The sequence below is a fragment of the Leptosomus discolor genome, unplaced genomic scaffold, assembly GCF_034619465.1.
Source record: "Leptosomus discolor isolate bLepDis1 unplaced genomic scaffold, bLepDis1.hap2 HAP2_SCAFFOLD_117, whole genome shotgun sequence".
NCBI classification, from domain to species: domain Eukaryota; kingdom Metazoa; phylum Chordata; class Aves; order Leptosomiformes; family Leptosomidae; genus Leptosomus; species Leptosomus discolor.
Genome location: NW_028237902.1, coordinates 236,228 through 260,532, shown reverse-complemented (window position 1 = coordinate 260,532; position 24,305 = coordinate 236,228). Strand labels below are relative to the sequence as shown.

At 65.0% G+C, this 24,305-nt stretch overlaps 1 protein-coding gene across 1 annotated transcript; it reads left to right on the top strand.

Annotated features, from left to right (window-relative positions):
• Positions 1–3,234: 3,234 nt before the first annotated feature.
• LOC147412466 (epithelial discoidin domain-containing receptor 1-like) lies at positions 3,235–22,639 on the top strand. The gene is made up of 18 exons (XM_086481359.1): positions 3,235–3,339; positions 3,436–3,615; positions 3,881–3,986; positions 4,292–4,381; positions 6,515–6,617; positions 9,822–10,050; positions 12,592–12,739; positions 12,996–13,098; positions 14,756–14,942; positions 15,202–15,448; positions 17,105–17,148; positions 17,309–17,515; positions 18,799–18,988; positions 20,709–20,816; positions 21,244–21,419; positions 22,139–22,266; positions 22,348–22,515; positions 22,573–22,639. Exons 1-18 carry the CDS (start codon positions 3,235–3,237, stop codon positions 22,637–22,639), a joined length of 2,586 nt encoding a protein of 861 aa, XP_086337485.1.
• Positions 22,640–24,305: the final 1,666 nt, after the last annotated feature.

Genomic DNA, 24,305 nt, shown 5'->3' with positions numbered 1-24,305 from the left:
CCCCCCACCCCCCCCAGGTCACAAAGCCCAAGCGTCCGGGGCTTGCCCCTCCCCCTCCCCAAGGGAACCCAGGCGTCCGGACTCCCAAGCCCCCCTGGTGTGTCCCCCCCCCCCCCCCCCCTCCCCATCCAGTGAAGGGGGGACCCAGACGTCCGGGCTGCCCTCCCCTCCCACCCCCACCCCCCCCCCCTCCCCAAAAGGAGGAGGGGGTGGGGGAGGGGGAGGGGGGGTGGGGGAGGACCCAGGCAGCCGGGAGGACCCAAGCGTCCGGGGGGCTGCGGCGAGGAGGAGGCGCCGAGGAACCGGGTGGGCACCGGGGAGGGGGGCAGAAATGGGGGGGTTGGGGGGCACCTGGGAGGAATTGGGGGCATTGGGGGAGGGGGGGGGGAAATTTGGGGAGGACCGAGGGGATTCGGGGGATTTCGGGGGGGGGGGGGGTTATGGGGTGGGATTTGGGGGGTGGCGGGGCACTTGGGGGTGTGTGGGGGGGGCAGATTGGGGGGGATTTGGGGCATTTAGGGTGGATTGGGGGAGGATTTAGGGGATTGGGGGGGGGATTTGGGGGGTTGCGGGGCACTGGGGGGTGTTGGGGGGGGCAGATTGGGGGGATATGGGGCACCTGGGGGGATATGGGGCACCTGGGGGGATTTGGGGGCATTTGGGGGGGATTTGGGGGGGATTGGGGGAGGACTGAGGGGATTGGGGGGGATTTGGAGGGGTTATGGGGGGATTTGGGGGGTGGCGGGGTACTTGGGGGTGTTGGGGGGCAGATTTGGGGGGGATTTGGGGCACCTGGAGGGGATTTGGGGGCATTTAGGGGGGATTTGGGGGATTGAGGGGCACTTGGGGGTGTTGGGGGGCCAGATTTGGGGGGATTTGGGGCACATGGGGGGGGATTTGGGGCATTAAGGGGAATTTGGGGGATTGCGGGGCACCTGGTGGTGGTGGGAGGCAGATTTGCGGCACCTGGGGGGATTGGGGGGCATTAAGGGGAGATTTTGGGGGATTGGGGGCATTTGGGGGGGATTTGGGGCATTGCAGGGCATTTGGGGGTGTTGGGGGGCAGATTTGGGGGGGTTGGAGCATCTGGGTGGAATTTGGGGGCATTAAGGGGAGATCGGGGGGGATTTGGGGTCATTTAGGGAGGATTTGGGGGATTGCGAGTCATTTGGGGGTGTTGGGGGGCAGATTTGGGGGGACTTGGGGGCATTTAGGGGGCATTGGGGGGCATTGGGGGAGGATTGAGGGGATTGGGGGGATTTTGGGGGGTTATGGGGGAATTTGGGGCGTTGTGGGGCACTTGGGGGTGTTGGGGGGGCAGATTTGGGGGGGGTTGGGGGCACCTCGGGGGGATTGGGGGGCATTAAGGGGCGATTGGGGGGGCATTTGGGGGGATTTGGGGGATTGCGGGGCACTTGGGGGTATCGGGGGGCAGATTTGGGGGGGGTTGGGGCACCTGGGGGGGCTGGGGAGGGCATTTGGAGGGTATTGGGGGGCACTTGGGGGGATCGGGGGCGTTTGGGAGGGATTTGGGGGCGCCCAGGTGAACACGCGTGTGCGGGCGCCTGTTACATACGTGTGCGGGTGCACGTCACACGTATGTACAAGCGCGTGGGTACGCGTGGACGGGGGGGGGGAACACACGACGACCCCCGCGGGGGCGCCCACGCGTGTCCACGCTCCGTGCGTGTCTCTACGGCCACGCGTGTTCGCAGCAGGGCGCCTCCACGGATGTCGGCACACGCGTGTGCCCGCGGGGCGGGGCGCGTGTAGGTGCCACCGCGGGACCCCAGGGAGGAGCTGGGGCCCGACCCCCCCCCCCCGCAGCGGCCCCCAGGTGCGTGTCACGGCGTGGCATGGCGTGGCGTGGCATGTTACGGCGTGTCATGGCGTGTCATGGCGTGAGGGGTCGTATGTTGTTGTGTGTTGGGTGCTACTGGGTGTTATAGCATCTAGTTACGTGTTCTCACGTGTTCTCGCGTGTTCTCGTGTGTTCTCGCGTGTTCTCGCGTGTCACGGCACCTTGTGGTGCCTCGTTGCGTGTCATTCCGTGTCAAGGCGTGTTGTCACGCGGCGCTGCGCCGCGTGTCTCGGCCCCGCGTGTTATTGTCGCGTGTCGCTGCGGGTTGTTGCGTTCGGTGACGTGTCCTGGCGTGTGCGGGTGTGTTGCTGCGCGGCGTCCGCGTGTCATGGCGTGTTGCCGCGTGTTTCGGGGGTCGTGTGTTGCTGGGGGTTGCGGTCAGGGTCGCGTGTTGCTGCGTGTCGTCGCGTGTTGCTGCGTGTCATTGGGTGTTCTGCGTCATGGCGCGTGGTTACATGTTACTGCGTGTCGTTACATGTTATCGCATGTTGTGTGTGTTAAAGCGTGTTGTATGTCAACGCGTGTCGTTACATGTATTACATGTTGTGTGTCAATGCGCGGTGTTGTATGTTACTGTGTGTCATTACATGTTATCGCATGTTGCTGTATGTTACCATATGTCATTGCGTGTTATCACATGTTATCACGTGTTGTGACGTGCTATTGCGTGTCGCGTGTCCCGGTCGCGATCCGTGGCGTGTCCCGTGCTGGGGTGACACCTGGGGGTCCCCCGAGTCCAGGCCCCGCCCCCCCGAGTCCAGGCCCCGCCCACCCCCCCCAGCTGCTGTTTCCCATCCGGCTGCAGCAGCTGGGGGGGGGGGGGGGGGCACATTCCAGCAAAGCATTGTGGGAGCAGCTGCTGGGAAGGGGCCCTCCCAGTCCTCCCAGTTCCCCTCCCAGTCCCCATCCCAGCCCTCCCAGTGCCCTCAGTCCCTATCCCAGCCCTCCCAGTGCTTCCAGTTCCCCTCCCAGTCCTCCCAGTTTCCTCCCAGTCCCCATCCCAATCCTCCCAGTGCTGCCAGCCACCCTCCCAGTGCTCCCAGTTCCCCTCCTCAGCCTCCCAGTTCCCATCCCACTTCTCCCAGTGCTCCCAGTTCCCCTCCCCATCCTCCCAGTTTCCTCACAGTCCCCATCCCACTCCTCCCAGTGCCCCCAGTCCACCTCCCAGTGCTCCCAGTTCCCCTCCCCATCCTCCCAGTTTCCTCCCAGTCCCCATCCCAATCCTCCCAGTGCTCCCAGTCCACCTTCCAGTGCTCCCAGTTCCCTCCCAGTTTCCTCCCAGTCCCTATCCCAGTCCTCCCAGTGCCTCCCAGTGACCCCCAGTGTCCCCTTGCTGTCCCCAGGTGCGGTGACTGGGGGGGACCGGGGCCACCATGGGGGTCCTCCCCCTGCCCCTCCCCCTCCTGCTGCTGGCCGCGGGGACCCGGGCGCCCGGGCTGCAGCTCGACGGGCACCTCGACCTGGGTGAGACCCTACGGGTGCCGGGGGGTCCTATGGGGTCCATAGGGGCCACGGGGGGCTGTGGGTCCCCTATGGGGCCACGTGGGGCTGTGGGTCCCCTATGGGGTCCATAGGGGTCACGTGGGGCTGTGGGTCCCCTCTGGGGCCACGTGGGGCTGTGGGTCCCCTATGGGGTCCATAGGGGTCACGTGGGGCTGTGGGTCCCCTATGGGGCCACGAGGGGCTGTGCGTCCCCTATGAAGTCCATATGGGTCACGTGGGGCTGTGGGTCCCCTCTGGGGCCACGTGGGGCTGTGGGTCCCCTATGGGGTCCATAGGGGTCACGGGGGGCTGTGGGTCCCCTATGGGGCCACGAGGGGCTGTGCGTCCCCTATGAAGTCCATATGGGTCACGTGGGGCTGTGGGTCCCCTCTGGGGCCACGTGGGGCTGTGGGTCCCCTATGGGGTCCATAGGGGTCACGGGGGGCTGTGGGTCCCCTATGGGGCCACGTGGGGCTGTGGGTCCCCTATAGGGTCCATAGGGGCCACGTGAGGCTGTGGGTCCCCTGTGGGGTCTAGAGGGGCCATGTGGGACTGTGGGTCCCCTATGGGGCCACGTGGGGCTGTGGGTCCCCTATGGGGTCCATAGGGGTCACGGGGGGCTGTGGGTCCCCTATGGGGCCACGTGGGGCTCTGGGTCCCCTATGGGGTCCATATGGGTCACGGGGGGCTGTGGGTCCCCTATGGGGCCACGAGGGGCTCTGGGTCCCCTATGGGGTCCATAGGGGCCACGTGAGGCTGTGGGTCCCCTGTGGGGTCTAGAGGGGCCATGTGGGACTGTGGGTCCCCTATGGGGCCACGAGGGGCTCTGGGTCCCCTATGGGATCCATAGGGGACACGTGGGGCTGTGGGTCCCCTATGGGGCCACGAGGGGCTGTGCGTCCCCTATGATGTCCATATGGGTCACGTGGAGCTGTGGGTCCCCTGTAGGGTCTAGAGGGGCCATATGGGGCTATGGGTCCATAGGAGTCACGTGGGGCTGTGGGTCCCCTATGGGGTCTATAGGGGCCATGTGGGACTGTGGGTCCCCTGTGGGGCCACATGGGTCTGTGGGTCCCCTATGGGATCCATAGGGGCCACATGGGGCTCTGGGTCCCCTGTGAGGGCATGTGGGGCTGTGGGTGCCCTATAGGATCCATAGGGGCCACATGGGGCTGTGGGGTTTCCTATGGGGTCCATAGGGGCCATGTGGGGCTCCTCTGGGTCCCCTATGGGGCCATGTGGGGCTGTGGGTGCCCTATGGGATCCATAGGGGTCACGTGGGGCTGTGGGTGCCCTATAGCAGCTCTATGGGGCGGGAGGGGTATAGGGGCTCTGCCGGGGGTGAGGCTGGCGTGTCCCCTGTGACCCCAGTGTGTCCCCAATGTCCCCCCGTGTCCCCAATATCCCCCACATCACCCCTGTCCCCCATGTTCCCCCATGTCCCCTGTGTCCCCAATGTCCCCAATGTCCCTCACGACCCCGATGTCCCCTCTGTGTCCCCGATGTCCCCTCTATGTCCCCAACGTCCCCCGTGTCCCCCATGCCCCCGATGTCCCCTCTATGTCCCCAACATCCCTCATGTCCCCCATGTCCCCTCTGTGTCCCCGATGTCCCCCACGTCCCTCATGTCCCCAATGTCCCCAACGTCCCCTCTGTGTCCCCAACGTCCCCCGTGTCCCCCATGCCCCTGATGTCCCCTCTGTGTCCCCAAAATCCCCCGTGTCGCCCATGTCCCCAATGTCCCCTCTATGTCCCCAACATTCCTCATGTCCCCCATGTCCCCTCTGTGTCCCCGATGTCCCCCACGTCCCTCATGTCCCCAATGTCCCCAACGTCCCCTCTGTGTCCCCAAAATCCCCCGTGTCCCCCATGTCCCCGATGTCCCCTCTGTGTCCCCAAAATCCCCCGTGTCCCCCATGTCCCCGATGTCCCCTCTATGTCCCCAACATCCCTCATGTCCCCCATGTCCCCTCTGTGTCCCCGATGTCCCCCACGTCCCTCATGTCCCCGATGTCCCCAACATCCCCTCTATGTCCCCAACATCCCCCGTGTCCCCCATGCCCCCGATGTCCCCTCTGTGTCCCCAAAATCCCCCGTGTCCCCCATGTCCCCGATGTCCCCTCTATGTCCCCAACATCCCTCATGTCCCCCGTGTCCCCTCTGTGTCCCCGATGTCCCCCACGTCCCTCATGTCCCCGATGTCACCAACATCCCCTCTATGTCCCCAACGTCCCCTCTGTGTCCCCAACGTCCCCCGTGTCCCCCATGTCCCCGATGTCCCCTCTATGTCCCCAACATCCCTCATGTCCCCCGTGTCCCCTCTGTGTCCCCGATGTCCCCCACGTCCCTCATGTCCCCGATGTCCCCAACATCCCCTCTATGTCCCCAACGTCCCCCGTGTCCCCCATGTCCCCAACGTCCCCTCTGTGTCCCCAACGTCCCCCGTGTCCCCCATGTCCCCGACATCTCCTCTATGTCCTCAACGTCCCCCATGTCCCCAACGTCCCCTCTGTGTCCCCCATGTCCCCGATGTCCCCTCTGTGTCCCCGATGTCCCCAACATCCCCTCTATGTCCCCAACGTCCCCCGTGTCCCCCATGTCCCCGATGTCCCCTCTGTGTCCCCAAAATCCCCCGTGTCCCCCATGTCCCCGATGTCCCCTCTATGTCCCCAACATCCCTCGTGTCCCCCATGTCCCCTCTGTGTCCCCAACATCCCCCGTGTCCCCCATGTCCCCGATGTCCCCTCTATGTCCCCAACGTCCCCCGTGTACCCCATGTCCCCAACGTCCCCTCTGTGTCCCCAACGTCCCCCGTGTCCCTCATGTCCCCGATGTCCCCTCTGTGTCCCCGATGTCCCCCGTGTCCCCCATGCCCCCGATGTCCCCTCTGTGTCCCCAAAATCCCCCGTGTCCCCCATGTCCCCAATGTCCCCTCTATGTCCCCAACATCCCTCATGTCCCCCACGTCCCTCATGTCCCCGATGTCCCCAACGTCCCCTCTGTGTCCCCAACGTCCCCCGTGTCCCCCATGTCCCCAACGTCCCCTCTGTGTCCCCGACGTCCCCCGTGTCCCCCATGTCCCCAACGTCCCCTCTGTGTCCCCGACGTCCCCCGTGTCCCCCATGTCCCCGATGTCCCCTCTGTGTCCCCGACGTCCCCCGTGTCCCCCAGGCAGGTGCCGCTTCGCCCTGGGCATGGAGGACGGCTCCATCCCCGACAGCCGCCTCTCAGCCTCCAGCGCCTGGTCCGACTCCACCGCCGCCCGCCACGGCCGGTGAGCCCAGTACGCACCAGTATACACCAGTACACACCAGTATGCCCCAGCACCCTCCCTCCTTGCTGCCCAGTCTCCCCTCCTGCCACCACACCCCCCCCCCCCCCCCCCCCGCAGTGTCCCCACGGTGTCCTCACCCCAGCGCCACCGCTGCCCGCCGTGGCCAAGGAGTCCCAGTACGGCCCAGTATGGCCCAGTGTCCCCTCCCAGCACTGTCCTGTGTCAACCAGGGTCCCCTTGGTGTCCCCATGTCCCCAGGTGTCCCCGTGTCCCTAGTTGTCCCCAAAATGTCCTTGCATTCCCCCAGGATGTCCCCGTTTGCCAAGTGTCTCCACGTTCCCTGGGTGTCCCCGTGTCCCTGGGATGTCTCCGTGTCCCTGGGATGTCCCCTGGGTGTCCCCCAGTGTCCCTGGGATGTCCCCACGTCCTTGGGTGCCACCATGTCCCCATGTCCCCTAGGTGTCTCCAGGGTTTCCTCACGTTCCCTGGGTGTCCCCATGATGTCCCCATGTCCTCCTAGTGTCCCCATGTTCCCTGGGTGTCCCCATGATGTCCCCTGGGTGTCCCCATGTCCTCCTAAGTGTCCCCATGTCCCCTGGGTGTCCCCATGTCCCCAGGATGTCCCCACATTCCCTGGGTGTCCCCATGACGTCCCCTGGGTGTTCCCATGTCCTCCTAAGTGTCCCCATGTCCCCTGGGTGTCCCCATGTCCCCAGGATGTCCCCACATTCCCTGGGTGTCCCCATGATGTCCCCATGTTCCCTGGGTGTCCCCAAGACGTTCCCATGTCCTCCTAGTGTCCCCATGTCCCCTGGGTGTCCCCATGTCCTCCTAGTGTCCCCATGTCCCCTGGGTGTCCCCATGTCCCCAGGATGTCCCCACATTCCCTCGGCGTCCCCATGATGTCCCCTGGGTGTCCCCAAGATGTTCCCATGTCCTCCTAGTGTCCCCACGTCCTCTAGGACATCCCCGTGTCCCTTGGGTGTCCCCATGTGCCCCCACATCCCCAGGACATCCCCCTGTCCCCAGCCTGAGCCACAGCCATGGGGGACAACCCCTGGTGCCCCCAGGTGTCCCCGGTGTCCCCGGTGTCCCCACAATGTCCCCGTGTCCCCAGGATGTCCCCACATTCCCTGGGCATCCCCATGATGTCCCCTGGGTGTCCCCATGTCCTCCTAAGTGTCCCCATGTCCCCTGGGTGTCCCCATGTCCCCAGGATGTCCCCACATTCCCTGGGTGTCCCCATGATGTCCCCATGTCCCCTGGGTGTGCCCATGATGTCCCCTGGGTGTCCCCAAGATGTCCCCATGTCCTCCTAGTGTCCCCAATGTCCCCTGGGTGTCCCCATGTCCCCAGGATGTCCCCACATTCCCTGGGTGTCCCCATGATGTCCCCATGTCCCCTGGGTGTGCCCATGATGTCCCCTGGGTGTCCCCAAGATGTCCCCATGTCCTCCTAGTGTCCCCACGTCCCCTAGGACATCCCCGTGTCCCTTGGGTGTCCCCATGTGCCCCCACATCCCCAGGACATCCCCCTGTCCCCAGCCTGAGCCACAGCCATGGGGGACAACCCCTGGTGCCCCCAGGTGTCCCCGGTGTCCCCGGTGTCCCCAGGATGTCCCTGTGTCCCCAGGATGTCCCCACATTCCCTGGGCATCCCCATGATGTCCCCTGGGTGTCCCCATGTCCTCCTAAGTGTCCCCATGTCCCCTGGGTGTCCCCATGTCCCCAGGATGTCCCCACATTCCCTGGGTGTCCCCATGATGTCCCCATGTCCCCTGGGTGTGCCCATGATGTCCCCTGGGTGTCCCCAAGATGTTCCCATGTCCTCCTAGTGTCCCCAATGTCCCCTGGGTGTCCCCATGTCCCCAGGATGTCCCCACATTCCCTGGGCGTCCCCATGATGTCCCCATGTCCCCTGGGTGTGCCCATGATGTCCCCTGGGTGTCCCCTGGGTGTCCCCATGTCCTCCTAGTGTCCCCACGTCCCCTAGGACATCCCCGTGTCCCTTGGGTGTCCCCATGTGCCCCCACATCCCCAGGACATCCCCCCGTCCCCAGCCTGAGCCACAGCCATGGGGGACAACCCCTGGTGCCCCCAGGTGTCCCCGGTGTCCCCGGTGTCCCCAGGATGTCCCTGTGTCCCCAGGATGTCCCCACATTCCCTGGGCATCCCCATGATGTCCCCTGGGTGTCCCCATGTCCTCCTAAGTGTCCCCATGTCCCCTGGGTGTCCCCATGTCCCCAGGATGTCCCCACGTTCCCTGGGTGTCCCCATGATGTCCCCATGTCCCCTGGGTGTGCCCATGATGTCCCCTGGGTGTCCCCAAGATGTCCCCATGTCCTCCTAGTGTCCCCACGTCCCCTAGGACATCCCCGTGTCCCTTGGGTGTCCCCGTGTGCCCCCACATCCCCAGGACATCCCCCTGTCCCCAGCCTGAGCCACAGCCATGGGGGACAACCCCTGGTGCCCCCAGGTGTCCCCGGTGTCCCCGGTGTCCCCAGGATGTCCCCGTGTCCCCAGGATGTCCCCACATTCCCTGGGCATCCCCATGATGTCCCCTGGGTGTCCCCATGTCCTCCTAAGTGTCCCCATGTCCCCTGGGTGTCCCCATGTCCCCAGGATGTCCCCACATTCCCTGGGCGTCCCCATGATGTCCCCTGGGTGTCCCCAAGATGTCCCCATGTCCTCCTAGTGTCCCCACATCCCCTAGGACATCCCCGTGTCCCTTGGGTGTCCCCATGTGCCCCCACATCCCCAGGACATCCCCATGTCCCCAGCCTGAGCCACAGCCATGGGGGACAACCCCTGGTGCCCCCAGGTGTCCCCGGTGTCCCCGGTGTCCCCAGGATGTCCCCGTGTCCCCAGGATGTCCCCACATTCCCTGGGCATCCCCATGATGTCCCCTGGGTGTCCCCATGTCCTCCTAAGTGTCCCCATGTCCCCTGGGTGTCCCCATGTCCCCAGGATGTCCCCACATTCCCTGGGCGTCCCCATGATGTCCCCTGGGTGTCCCCAAGATGTCCCCATGTCCTCCTAGTGTCCCCACATCCCCTAGGACATCCCCGTGTCCCTTGGGTGTCCCCATGTGCCCCCACATCCCCAGGACATCCCCATGTCCCCAGCCTGAGCCACAGCCATGGGGGACAACCCCTGGTGCCCCCAGGATGTCCCCGGTGTCCCCAGGATGTCCCCGTGTCCCCAGGCTGGGTCGCAGCGATGGGGACGGCGCCTGGTGTCCCGCGGGTCCCGTCTTCCCGGAGGAGGAGGAGTTCCTGGAGGTGGACCTGGGCCGGCTGCACGTGGTGACGCTGGTGGGGACACAGGGACGTCACGCCGGTGGCCACGGCAGGGAGTTCGCCCGCGCCTACCGGCTGCGCTACAGCCGCGACCGGCACCGCTGGCTGCGCTGGCGCGACCGCTGGGGCGCTGAGGTGACCTTGGGGACATCTTGGGGACCTCGGGGGTGTTGGGGTGCTGAGGTGGCTGGAGACTTTGGGGACATCTTGGGGACCTTGGGGATGTTGGGGTGACCAGGGACCTTGGGAGCGTTGGGGACCTTGGGGGTGTTTGGGTTCTGAGGTGGAGACTTTGGGGACATCTTGGGGACCTTGGGGATGTTGGGGCGCTGCGGTGATGAGGGACCTTGGGGACATCTTGGGGGTGTTGGGGTTCTGAGGTGGCTGGAGACTTTGGGGACATCTTGGGGACCTTGGGGGTGTTGGGATGACCAGGGGCCTTGGGGGTGTTGGGGTGCTGAGGGACCTTGGGGACATCTTGGGGACCTTGGGGATGTTGGGGCACTGCGGTGACGAGGGACCTTGGGGACATCTTGGGGGTGTTGGGGTTCTGAGGTGGCTGGAGGCTTTGGGGACATCTTGGGGACCTGGGGGATGTTGGGGCGCTGCGGTGACGAGGGACCTTGGGGGCATCTTGGCGGTGTTGGGGTTCTGAGGTGGCTGGAGGCTTTGGGGACATCTTGGGGACCTGGGGGATCTTGGAGTGCTGAGGTGACCAGGGACCATGGGGGTGTTGGGGACCTTGGGGGTGTTTGGGTTCTGAGGTGGAGACTTTGGGGACATCTTGGCGACCTTGGGGATGTTGGGGCGCTGCGGTGATGAGGGACTTTGGGGACATCTTGGGGGTGTTGGGGTTCTGAGGTGGCTGGAGGCTTTGGGGACATCTTGGGGACCTTGGGGATGTTGGGGCGCTGCGGTGACGAGGGACCTTGGGGGCATCTTGGGGGTGTTGGGGTTCTGAGGTGACTGGAGACCTTGGGGACATCTTGGGGACCTTGGGGGTGTTGGGGTGTCCAGGGGCCTTGGGGGTGTTGGGGTGCTGAGGGACCTTGGGGACATCTTGGGGACCTTGGGGATGTTGGGGCACTGCGGTGACGAGGGACCTTGGGGGCATCTTGGGGGTGTTGGGGTTCTGAGGTGGCTGGAGGCTTTGGGGACATCTTGGGGACCTTGGGGATGTTGGGGCACTGCGGTGACGAGGGACCTTGGGGACATCTTGGGGGTGTTGGGGTTCTGAGGTGGCTGGAGGCTTTGGGGACATCTTGGGGACCTGGGGGATCTTGGAGTGCTGAGGTGACCAGGGACCATGGGGGTGTTGGGGTTCTGAGGTGGCTGGAGACTTTGGGGACACCTTGGAAACTTGGGGGATCTTGGAGTTCTGAGGTGACCAGGGACCTTGGGGACATCTTGGGGACCTTGGGGGTGTTGGGGTGACCAGGGGCCTTGGGGGTGTTGGGGACCTTGGGGGTGTTGGGGTTCTGAGGTGGAGACTTTGGGGACGTCTTGGGGACCTTGGGGGTGTTGGGGTGACCAGGGGCCTTGGGGGTGTTGGGGACCTTGGGGGTGTTGGGGTGCTGAGGGACCTTGGGGACATCTTGGGGACCTTGGGGATGTTGGGGCACTGAGGTGACGAGGGACCTTGGGGACATCTTGGGGGTGTTGGGGTTCTGAGGTGACTGGAGACCTTGGGGACATCTTGGGGACCTGGGGGATCTTGGGGATCTTGGAGTGCTGAGGTGACCGGGGACATCTTGGGGACATCTTGGGGACCTTGGGTGGTCATGGGATCCCTGGGAAGGCAGTGGGACCCCGGGGGCCAACGGGATCCTTGGGAGATCCTGGGGTCAGTGGGATCGCTGGGGAGACTGGGATCTTGTGGTGGTCGTGGGATCCCTGGAGAGCCCTGGGAAGGCAGTGAGATCCTTGGGGGATCTCAAGGGATGACGGGATCCTTGGGAGATCCTGGGGTCAGTGGGATCGCTGGGGACCCTGGGCTCTTGTTGTCATGGGATCCCTGGAGATCCTTGGGAAGGCAGCGGGATCTCGGGGGCCAACAGGATCCTTGGGGGATCTCAGGGGACAACGGGCTCCTCGGGAGATCCTGGGATCAGTGGGATCGTTGGGGCCCCTGGGATCTTGTGGTGGTCGTGGGATCCCTGGGAAGGCAGCGGGGTCTCGGGGGATGATGGGATCCTTGGGAGATCCTGGGATCAGTGGGATCACTGGGGCCCCTGGGATCTTGTTGCCATGGGATCCCTGGAGATCCCTGGGAAAGCAGTGGGATCCTTGGGGGATCTTGGGGGACAATGGGATCCTTGGGGGATCCTGGGGACAGTGGGATCGCTGGGGACACTGGGATCTTGTTGTCATGGGATCTCTGGGGATCCCTGGGAAGGCAGTGGGATCTCGGGAGCCAATGGGCTCCTTGGGAGGTCCTGGGGTCGGTGGGATCGCTGGGGACCCCGGGATCTTGTGGTGGTGGTGGGATCCCAGGGAAGGCAGCGGGATCTCGGGGGCCAATGGGATCCCGGGGAGACCCCAGGAGGGCAACGGGATCCCGGGGCGGGGGGGGGGGCAAGGGGGGCCCCGGGGGCTCCCCGGGGTGGTCTCCCGCCGCGGGGATCCGCGTCCCACGGAGCGGGGGGGGAGGGATCCCAGCGGCTCCCGGCGCCGCAGGTGATCGGGGGGAACGAGGACCCCGAGGGGGTGGTGCTGAAGGACCTGGCGCCCCCCGCCGTGGCGCGGGCGCTGCGCGTCTACCCCCGCGCCCCCCGCGCCATGAGCGTCTGCCTCCGCCTCGAGCTCTACGGCTGCCCCTGGGACGGTGAGCAGGTCCCCCCCCCCCCGCCTTGTCACCCCCCTTGTCACCCCCCCCCCCTCCCCGCCACCCCCCGCCCCCCTCTGTCACCCCGCGTCACCCCCGTCCCACCCCAGCCCTCCGCCCCCCTGCCTCGAGCCCCGAGGGTGTGTCCTCCTCCCCCCCCAGCGTGGTGGTCCCCCAGCCCCACGTCCCCACCACAACGTGGTGGCCCCCCCCCCCCCCCCCCGCCCCCCGTGGTGACGCCATCCCCTGTCCCCAGCCGGGCTCCTGTCCTACACGGCGCCGCGGGGACAAGTGATGGCCCTCGACCCGGCGCCCGTTGTCCTCAACGACTCCACCTACGACGGGTACAGCGTTGGCCCGTGAGTACCCAGGTGTCCCCAACTGGCCCCAAACCATCCTCGAGTGTCCCCAAGTGTCCCCAGGTTGTCCCTGGACCTCCTGAGATGTCCCCAGTGGTCCCCAAACTGTCCTCAAGTGTCCCCAGCCAGCCTTGGCCACCCCCAAGTGTCTCCAAACCATCCCCAAGTGTCCCCAAACTGTCCCCAGGCTGTCCCTGGCCTTCCTCAGATGTCCCCAGTGGTCCCCAAACTGTCCCCAGGTGTCCCCAGATTGTCCCTGGACCTCCCCAGATGTCCCCAATGGTCCCCAAACTGTCCTCAAGTGTCCCCAGCCAGCCTTGGCCATCCCCAAGTGTCTCCAAACCATCCCCAAGTGTCCCCAAACTGTCCCCAGGCTGTCCCTGGCCTTCCTCAGATGTCCCCAGTGGTCCCCAAACTGTCCCCAGGTGTCCCCAGATTGTCCCTGGACCTCCCCAGATGTCCCCAATGATCCTCAAACTGTCCTCAAGTGTCCCCAGCCAGCCTTGGCCATCCCCAAGTGCCTCCAAACCATCCCCAAGTGTCCCTAGATTGTCCGTGGACCTCCCCAGATGTCCCCAAATGTCCTCAAACTGTCCTCAAGTGTCCCCAGCCAGCCTTGGCCATCCCCAAGTGCCTCCAAACCATCCCCAAGTGTCCCTAGATTGTCCGTGGACCTCCCCAGATGTCCCCAAATGTCCTCAAACTGTCCTCAAGTGTCCCCAGCCAGCCTTGGCCATCCCCAAGTGTCTCCAAACCACCCCCAAGTGCCTCCAAACCATCCCCAAGTGTCCCCAGATTGTCCCTGGACCTCCCCAGATGTCCCCAGTGGTCCCCAAACTGTCCTCAAGTGTCCCCAAACTGCCCTTAGCCATTCCCAACTGTCCCAAACATCTCCAGCTGTCCCCAAATTGTCCCCAGTCATCCATCACTGGCCCTAGATGACCCCCAAGTGTCCCCAGATGGTCAACCAGCGGCTCAAAACAGCCCCAGTTGTTCCTGGTTGTCCCCAAGTAGCCCAAGCTGTCCCCAAATTCTCACCAGTCAGCCCCAAACAGCCCCAAACTGTCACCTACTGTCCCCAAAGAGCCTCAGACCGTCCCCAAATTGCCCCATCTGGCCCCAGTTAACCCCAGCGTCACCAACCGTCCCCAAAACAGCCCCGATTGTCCCTAAAAGGCGTTCGAGGTCCCATGGCAGGGCAGATCCCAGGTGGGTGGGATGGGGGGATCGAGGTGTCCGGGTGTCCCCTGTCCCCCCAGGGTGTCCCCCATCCCCCCAGGATGTCCCCTGTCTCCCCCAGGCTGCCCCAGGGGGGGTTCCCAGGTGGGTGGGATGGGGGGACCCAGGCATCTGGGTGTCCCCCATCCCCCCAGGGTGTCCCCTGTCCCCCCAGGGTGTCCCCTGTCCCCCCAGGCTGCCCCAGGGGGGGTTCCCAGGTGGGTGGGATGGGAGGATCGAGGTGTCCGAGTGTCCCCTGTCCCCCCAGGCTGCCCCAGGGTGGGTTCCCAGGTGGGTGGGATGGGAGGATCGAGGTGTCCGGGTGTCCCCTGTCCCCCCAGGGTGTCCCCTGTCCCCCCCAGGCTGCCCCGGGGGGGGGTTCCCAGGTGGGTGGGATGGGAGGAGGATCGAGGTGTCCGAGTGTCCCCCGTCCCCCCAGGCTGCAGTTCGGGGGGCTGGGCCAGCTGGCGGACGGGGTGCTGGGCCTGGATGACTTCGTGCGGAGCCGCGAGCGCCATCTTTGGCCGGGCTACGACTACGTGGGATGGCGTCGGCCCCCCGGCCCCCGACCCCACGTCGAGCTGGAGTTCGAGTTCGAGGGGCTCCGGGCCTTCCGCGCCATGCAGGTGCCCCGCGGCATGCCGGGATTGTTGAGGAGGGGGTGGTTGTGGTGGGGTGCGGGGTGGGCCATGGGTGGCCCAGGGCGTCACGGAGGTTCGGGCAAGGGGTCTGCCCTGGGAGTTGTGGGGTTGGTTGACCACGGCGTGGCCCCACGGGGGGCTACCAAGTCAAGCCCATCTTCCCATGAGGCTTAGCGCCACCCCAGCTGCCCCAGGGCATCATGGGATGGTGGCCAACACCCATCCCATCCCCTCCCCCTACCAGGTTCATTGCAACAACATGCACACGCGGGGGGTGAGCATCTTCGGGGAGGTGGAGTGTCGCTTCAAGAGGAGCCTGGCCACCCCCTGGGAGCCCACCCCGGCCACCCACAGCCTGGCCGGGGCCGTCAAGGACCCCAGCGCCCGCTCGGTCACTGTGCCCCTGGGGGGGCGCCAAGCCCGCTTCATCCAGTGCCACTTCTTCTTCGCCGGGGAGTGGATGCTCTTCAGCGAGGTCACCTTCCTCTCAGGTGAGTCCTACCACGTCCGGGGACTTCCAGACCTGCCTGGGCCTTGGTGTCGTCATGGATGGGTGCTTGGGTTGGATGGTTGGGTGGTGGGGTGGGTGGTTGGGTGATGGGGTGGTTGGTTGAGTGCTGGGGTGGTTGGTTGAGTGCTGGGGTGGTTGGTTGAGTGATGGGATGGTTGGTTGGGTGCTGGGGTGGTTGGTTGAGTGCTGGGGTGGTTGGTTGAGTGATGGGGTGGTAGGGTGGGTGATGGGGTGGTTGGTTGGGTGATGGGGTGGTTGGGTGGGTGGTGGGGTGGTTGGTTGGGTGATGGGGTGGTTGGGTGGGTGGTGGGGTGGTTGGTTGGGTGATGGGGTGGTTGGTTGAGTGATGGGGTGGTTGGTTGGGTGATGGGGTGGTTGGGTGGGTGGTGGGGTGGTTGGTTGGGTGATGGGGTGGTTGGTTGAGTGATGGGGTGGTTGGTTGGGTGATGGGATGGTTGGTTGAGTGGTGGGGTGGTTGGTTGGGCGGTGGGGTGGTTGGTTGAGTGATGGGATGGTTGGGTGGGTGATGGGGTGGTTGGTTGAGTGGTGGGGTGGTTGGTTGGGTGATGGGATGGTTGGTTGAGTGATGGGATGGTTGGTTGGGTGATGGGATGGTTGGGTGGGTGGTGGGGTGGTTGGTTGGGTGATGGGATGATTGGTTGAGTGGTGGGGTGGTTGGTTGGGCGGTGGGGTGGTTGGTTGAGTGATGGGGTGGTTGGTTGAGCGATGGGGTGGTTGGTTGAGTGATGGGATGGTTGGGTGGGTGATGGGGTGGTTGGTTGAGCGATGGGATGGTTGGTTGAGTGATGGGGTGGTTGGTTGAGCGATGGGATGGTTGGTTGAGCGACGGGATGGTTGGTTGAGTGATGGGATGGTTGGTTGAGTGATGGGATGGTTGGGTGGGTGGTGGGGTTGTTGGTTGAGTGATGGGGTGGTTGGTTTAGTGCTGGGGTGGTTGGTTGGGTGATGGGATGTTTGGGTGGGTGGTGGGGTGGTTGGTTGGGCGGTGGGGTGGTTGGTTGAGTGATGGGGTGGTTGGTTGGGTGATGGGATGTTTGGGTGGGTGGTGGGGTGGTTGGTTGGGTGATGGGATGATTGGTTGAGCGATGGGGTGGTTGGTTGAGCGATGGGGTGGTTGGTTTAGTGCTGGGGTGGTTGGGTGGGTGATGGGGTGGTTGGTTGGGTGATGGGGTGGTTGGTTGAGCGATGGGATGGTTGGTTGAGCGACGGGATGGTTGGTTGAGTGATGGGATGGTTGGTTGAGTGATGGGATGGTTGGGTGGGTGGTGGGGTTGTTGGTTGAGTGATGGGGTGGTTGGTTTAGTGCTGGGGTGGTTGGTTGGGTGATGGGATGTTTGGGTGGGTGGTGGGGTGGTTGGTTGGGCGGTGGGGTGGTTGGTTGGGTGATGGGATGGTTGGTTGAGTGGTGGGGTGGTTGGTTGAGATGGGTTGGTTAGCTGGTTGACTGCTAACGAAGCAGGAGGGGTTGCTTGGTTGGAGGTCAACCACCCCGGGAGCCGGCCGGTTGGCCAATGGGAAGGCGGTTGGTTTGAGCGGCTCGGCCACTAGCCCCGCCCTCATTAGCCACCTCGTCAAGGCGCCACCATGGGGGGGGGTGGGGTGTCTCTCCCCACAGACGCCGTGGAGGAGGCGGTGGGTGCCAGTGGGTGGCCCCCGGCCGCCCACCCCGACCCCTCGGCGGGGGTCATGGCCGCCCCTGAGGCCCCCTGGCACAGCGACATGGCCGCCAACGTCACCACCCTGGGTAAGGCGGGGCCTCGTGGGGGGGGGGGGGGGGGCGGGGCTTAACTGGGCGGGGCTGAACAGGGCGGGATCTGAGGGGGTGGGGCCATGGTGGCACCCTACCCACCCCACGCCCACCCCCGTGGCAGCTCCCGGCGAGCCCAAGGCGGGGCAGCCAGTGGCCAAAGCCGACCACAGCCACACCTCCATCCTGATTGGCTGCCTGGTGGCCATCATCTTGCTCCTATTGGCCGTCATCTTCCTCATCCTCTGGCGGCAGTACTGGAAGAAGATACTGGGGAAGGTGAGCGGGGGAGCGGGCTTAACTGGGAGGAACTGGGCACGCGGGCATCTGGGTCCAGCGCCCGAGCTCTGAGAGGGTGATGGGGATAACTGGGAGGAACTGGGCACACGGGCATCTGGGTCCAGCGCCCAAGCTCTGAGAGGGTGACGGGGACAACTGGGGGGAACTGGGCACCCACATATCTGGGTCCAGTGCCCAAGCTCTGGGAGGGTGATGGGGATAACTGGGAGGAACTGGGCATGTGGGCATCTGGATCCAGCACCCAAACTCTGGGAGGGTGACAGGGACAACTGGGAGGAACTGGGCACGCGGGCATCTGGGTCCAGCGCCCGAGCTCTGAGAGGGTGACGGGGACAACTGGGAGGAACTGGGCACGCGGGCATCTGGGTCCAGCGCCCGAGCTCTGAGAGGGTGACGGGGACAACTGGGAGGAACTGGGCACGCGGGCATCTGGGTCCAGCGCCCAAGCTCTGAGAGGGTGATGGGGATAACTGGGAGGAACTGGGCATGTGGGCATCTGGGTCCAGCGCCCGAGCTCTGAGAGGGTGATGGGGATAACTGGGAGGAACTGGGCATGTGGGCATCTGGGTCCAGCGCCCAAGCTCTGAGAGGGTGACGGGGATAACTGGGAGGAACTGGGCATGTGGGCATCTGGGTCCAGCGCCCGAGCTCTGAGAGGGTGACGGGGACAACTGGGAGGAACTGGGCACGTGGGCATCTGGGTCCAGCGCCCAAGCTCTGAGAGGGTGATGGGGATAACTGGGAGGAACTGGGCACCCACATATCTGGGTCCAGCGCCCAAGCTCTGAGAGGGTGACGGGGATAACTGGGAGGAACTGGGCATGTGGGCATCTGGATCCAGCACCCAAACTCTGGGAGGGTGACAGGGACAACTGGGAGGAACTGGGCATGTGGGCATCTGGGTCCAGCGCCCGAGCTCTGAGAGGGTGATGGGGATAACTGGGAGGAACTGGGCACGCGGGCATCTGGGTCCAGCGCCCAAGCTCTGAGAGGGTGATGGGGATAACTGGGAGGAACTGGGCATGTGGGCATCTGGGTCCAGCACCCAAACTCTGGGAGGGTGATGGGGACAACTGGGAGGAACTGGGCACCTGGGTATCTGGGTCCAGCACCCAAGCTCTGGGAGGGTGATGGGGATAACTGGGAGGAACTGGGCACGTGGGCATCTGGGTCCAGCACCCAAGCTCTGGGAGGGTGATGGGGACAACTGGGAGGAACTGGGCACCCAGGTACCCGGGTCCACCTGAGGGTCCCGCCCACAGGCCCAGCGCCGGCCCTCGGAGGACGAGCTGCGGGTGCAGCTCTCGGTGCCAGGGGACACCATTGTCATCAACAACGCGACGGGGGCAGGGCGGGGCCCCCCCCGCTACGAGCGCATCCCCCCGGGCCAGGGCGAGTACCAGGAGCCGACGCGGCCGCGGCCATCGCTGCCCCCGGCCCCCCCCGGCCCCGGTGAGTGGAGGAGGGAGGAAGGGCTGGAGGGGTGGAGAGCACGTGGGGGTGGGTGGAGGGATGGATGGAGGGATGGAGGGATGGATGGAGGGATGGATGGAGGGATTGAGGGATGGAGGGATGGAGGAAGGAATGGAGGGAGACCAGATTGGGATGATGGATGGATGGAGGAATGGAGGGATGGAGACCATATGGAGATAAGCAGAGACAACTTGGATGAGCAGATGTTGGATGAGCAGATGGTTGGGTGAGGGATGGATGGAGACCACCTGGGGATGGATGGATGGATGGGGGATGGATAGGGAGGTAGAGGCAACTTGGGTGGAGGGTTGGGTGGATGGATGAAGGAAAGGATGGAGGCATGGGTGGGGATCGCATGGAGGCATGAGTGGGGATCGCATGGAGATAGGTGGAGACAACTTGGATGAGTAAATGGATGGAGAGATGGATGGATCAATGGATGGGTGGAGACCATGCGGAGATAGGCGGAGACAACTTGGATGAGTAGATGGATGGACAAAGGGATGGAGGGAGACCATATGGGAGTGTTAGATGGATGGAGGAAGGGATGGATGGAGGAACGGATCAAGAGATGATGGATGGATGGATGGATGGATGGATGGATGGATGGATGGATGGATGGATGGATGGATGGATGGAGACCACATGGAGGTAGATGGAGACAACATGGATGAATAAATGGATGGATGGATGGATGGATGGATGGAAGAAGGGACAATGGGACACCAGAAAGGGATGATGGATGGATGAAGGGATGAATCAAGAGATGATGGATGGATGGATGGATGGATGGATGGATGGATGGATGGATGGATGGATGGATGGATGGAGATCACATGGAGGTAGATGGAAACAACATGGACGGAGAGATGGGTGGATGGATGGATGGATGGGTGGGTGGATGGATGGTTGGATGGGTGGAGGAAGGGATGGAGGGAGAACATGTAAGAGGGATGGAGGGATGGATAAAGAGCTGATGGATGGATGGATGGATGGATGGATGGATGGATGGATGGATGGAGACCACATGGAGGTAGATGGAGACAACATGGATGAATAAATGGATGGATGGATGGATGGAAGAAGGGACAATGGGACACCAGACAGGGATGATGGATGGATGGAGGGATGGATCAAGAGATGATGGATGGATGGATGGATGGATGGATGGATGGATGGATGGATGGATGGATAGAAGAAGGGATGGAGACCAGATAGGGATGATGGATGGATGGATGGATGGACGGATGGATGGATGGATGGATGGATGGATGGATGGATGGATGGAAGAAGGGATGGAGACCAGATAGGGATGATGGAGGGATGGAGGAAGGGATGGAGGGATGGATAAAAAGCTGGATGGACGGATGGAGACCACATGGGGGTGGATGGAGCCAACGTGGACGGAGGGATGGCTGGAAACTACCTACGCGCGGCTGGCTGGCTGGAGGGATGGTTGGGTGACGCCCCCATGGGGGCGGGGAGGGAGGGGACGGAGACCACCACGGGAGTGGCCACCCCGTGGAGATCGATGGAGACCACGTGGGTGGATGGACGGAGACCGCACGGCCATCACGGGCCCCCGGGGTCCACCCAACCTCCCCCACCCTGTGCTGGGAACCCGCCCTGGGCCTGGAGGGGGTGGAGCAAGGAGGCTCCACCCCCTCAACTAACCCCGCCCCCCCCCCCCCCGCAGCAGCGCCCCTTGCCAACCCGGCCTATCGGCTCCTGCTGGCCACCTACGCCCAGCCAATGGGAGGGCTCGCTCGGGCCCCACCTGATGGGGTTAAGCCAATCAACACAGATGGTAAGGGCAGGGCGGGGGAGGGGGAGATGGGGAGCCCCGCCTCCAACGCCCCTTGGCCCCACCCCCACCCATGACTGGCCCTACCCCCTTTGGGTGAAGCCCCGCCTCCTCCTAGTGTAACCCCTCCCTTTCCTGAAGCCCCACCTCTTCCGACCATAGCCCCTCCTCTTTTGGCTTACCCCGGCGGTAGCCCCGCCCTTTCCTGGGCTGAGCCCTCCCCTCCTGGCTTTAGCTCCTCCCCTTTGTTATAGCCCCTCCTCCTCCTGCTGCAGCCCCGCCCCCTCTTGCTGTAACACCCCCCCCTCCCGTGCCCACCCCTCCCACTGTAGCCCCTCCTCTTTTGGTTAAGCCCCGCCCCCTTGGAGGAGCTCCTCCCCCTGCCCCTCCCTCTCCAGCCCCCACCCTCACTAACACCCCTCCCCCACAGGCACGGCAGAGCCCGAGGGCGGGGCAGGGGCCTACGCGGAGGCTGACGTCACTGGAGGCTCCGCCTATGCCGTGGCTGGCCCCGCCCCCGGCCCCGCCCCCAGCCCTACCCTCCCGGCCTTCCCCCGCCGACGCCTCCGCTTCCGTGAGAAGCTGGGGGAGGGGCAGTTTGGAGAGGTAAGTCCCGCCCTCCTCTGTGCAAGCCCCACCCCTTGAGTGTTTGCCCCGCCTCCTCGCAGTCAGCCCCACCCACCCCCCCCCCCGGAGTGAGTGGCCACGCCCCCATTTCACGCTGCCCCATCCCCTCCTGCCCTGCCCCGCTTCCTGGGCACAAGCTCCACCCATTGGTCTCTGGCCCTGCCCCTAGGTGCTGGCCCCGCCCTCTTATGGCAGGCCCCACCCCATATTTGCAACCCCGCCCTTTTTATACTGGCCCCGCCCTGGCTAGAGGCCCCACCCCCTCATAGAAGCCCCGTCCCTTCCTATAAGCTCCTTACACGGGGAAGCCACACCCCTCAGATAAACCACACCCCTCAGATAAACCACACTCCTCAGATAAACCACACCCCCGCAAAAGCCCCACCACTATCAGCCCTATTGACCCCACCCACGTCCCGCCCCTGGCGGCAAAGCCACGCCCCCAGGGCGAAATGACACCCCTTCAGTTAAGCCCTGCCCCTTGGGGAGCTTGTCCCCGCCCCCTTGGTGAGCTTAGCCCCGCCCCGGGGATTTTAGCCACTCCCCCTTGTGAGTTTAACCCCACCTCCTGGAAGTTTAGCTCCGCCTCCCGGTGAGCTTAGCCCCGCCCCTCCGGGGAGGGGAGTATTAGCCCTCCCCCTGGGAAAGGGGTGGGGAAGCTTCGCCCCGCCCCGCGGCTGAAGCCCCGCCCCCCTCAGGTGCTGCTGTGCGAGGTGGAGGACCCCCAGGCCCTGCCCCCCCTCTCCCGCCCCCCCGACCTGCCCCGAGGGCGCCCCCTGCTGGTCGCCGTCAAGGTCCTCCGCCCCGACGCCACCAAGAACGCCAGGTACGGGGGGAGGGGGAGGGAGGTGGGGGGGGGGGGTTAGTGTGGGGGTGGGGGGGGTAGGCGGGGCTGACGGGGCCGTAGGCGGGACTTCCTGCAGGAGGCGCGGACCCTGGGGCGCCTGCGGGACCCCAACATCGTGCGGCTGCTGGGGGTGTGCGCGGGGGCCGGCCCCCTCTGCATCATCACCGAGTACATGGAGCACGGCGACCTCCACCAGTTCCTGGGCGGGCCCCGGGGCCCCGCCCTCAGGTAGGACACGCCCCTCCCCCTTCCGGCCACGCCCCTTCAAGCCACACCCCTTTTAAGTACGACACCCCCCACCCCGCCCCCCAACCCCGCCGCCTTCAACCTCCTGGGGGTCCTGCCCCTTTAAGGCCAGCCCTTCCCCACCCACCGCTCTTTGGCCCCGCCCACACCCCACAGGCAGCCCCGCCCCCTCCCACATCGCCCACCCCCCCCTTGCCTGTTAGCCCCGCCCCTTTTTTCTGCAAGCCACAGCCACCTCTCCGTCAGCCCCACCCCTTCCGTAGCACCGCCCCTCGGCTGTAAGCCACGCCCTTTGGCATTAGTCCCGCCCCTCGCCCCTGTAGCACCACCCCTTTCCCATAAGCCCTGGCCCCTTCCGGGAAGCCACACCCCTTGCGCATCCAAGCCACGCCCTGCCCTTTAGCCACACCCCTTCCCCACAAGCCACACCCCTCAGAAAGCCACACCCCTGCCCGTAAGTCACACCCCCTTTAGCTGCATCCTGCTTCCACAAGCCACACCCCTTGCCTCGAAGTCCCGCCCCTTCCCTTTAGCCCCACCCCCTCCTTTTTAGCCCCACCCCTTCCTCTTCCGCCCCCAGACCACCAGCCCTCCCCTCTTCCCCCCACCCCTCCCTCAAACCCTCGCCAGCCCCGCCCTCCCAAACCCCACCCCCCTTGATACCCCACCCCCTGAAGCCCCACCCCCTGAAGCCCCTCCCCTTCCTTTTTGACCCCACCCCTCCTCTTTAGCCCCACCTTTTCCTCCTCCACCCTCCCCGGGCTCCTCTCTTCCCCACCCCCCTCTCTCTTCCCCCCACCCCCCCCTCCCTCCCCAACCCCACCCCACCCCACCCCAAATAACCCACCCCCTGAAGCCCCGCCCCTTCCTCTTTAACCCCACCCCTCCTCCTTAGCCCCACCTTTTCCTCTTCCCCCCTCCCCGGGCTCCTCTCTTCCCCATCACCCCCCTCTCTCTTCCCCCACCCCTCCCTCCCCAACCCCACCCCACCCCAAAATAACCCACCCCCTGAAGCCCCGCCCCTTCCTCTTTAACCCCACCCCTCCTCCTTAACCCCACCTTTTCCTCTTTCCCCCTCCCCGGGCTCCTCTCTTCCCCATCACCCCTCCCCACCTTCCCACACCCACCCCTCCCTCCCTCCCCAACCCCACCCCCACCCCACCCCAAAATAACCCACCCCCTGAAGCCCCGCCCCTTCCTCTTTAACCCCACCCCTCCTCCTTAACCCCACCTTTTCCTCTTCCCCTCTCCCCGGGCTCCTCTCTTCCCCATCACCCCCCTCTCTCTTCCCCCACCCCTCCCTCCCCACCCCCACCCCCACCCACCCGGATAACCCACCCCCTGAAGCCCCGCCCCTTCCTCTTTAACCCCACCCCTCCTCCTTAACCCCACCTTTTCCTCTTCCCCCCCTCTCCCTGGGCTCCTCTCTTCCCCATCACCCCCCTCTCTCTTCCCCCCACCCCACCCCAAAATAACCCACCCCCTGAAGCCCCGCCCCTTCCTCTTTAACCCCACCCCTCCTCCTTAACCCCACCTTTTCCTCTTCCCCCCTCCCCGGGCTCCTCTCTTCCCCATCACCCCCCTCTCTCTTCCCCCCACCCCTCCCTCCCCAACCCCACCCCACCCCAAATAACCCACCCCCTGAAGCCCCGCCCCTTCCTCTTTAACCCCACCCCTCTTCCTTAGCCCCACCTTTTCCTCCTCCACCCTCCCCGGGCTCCTCTCTTCCCCATCACCCCCCTCTCTCTTCCCCCCACCCCTCCCTCCCTCCA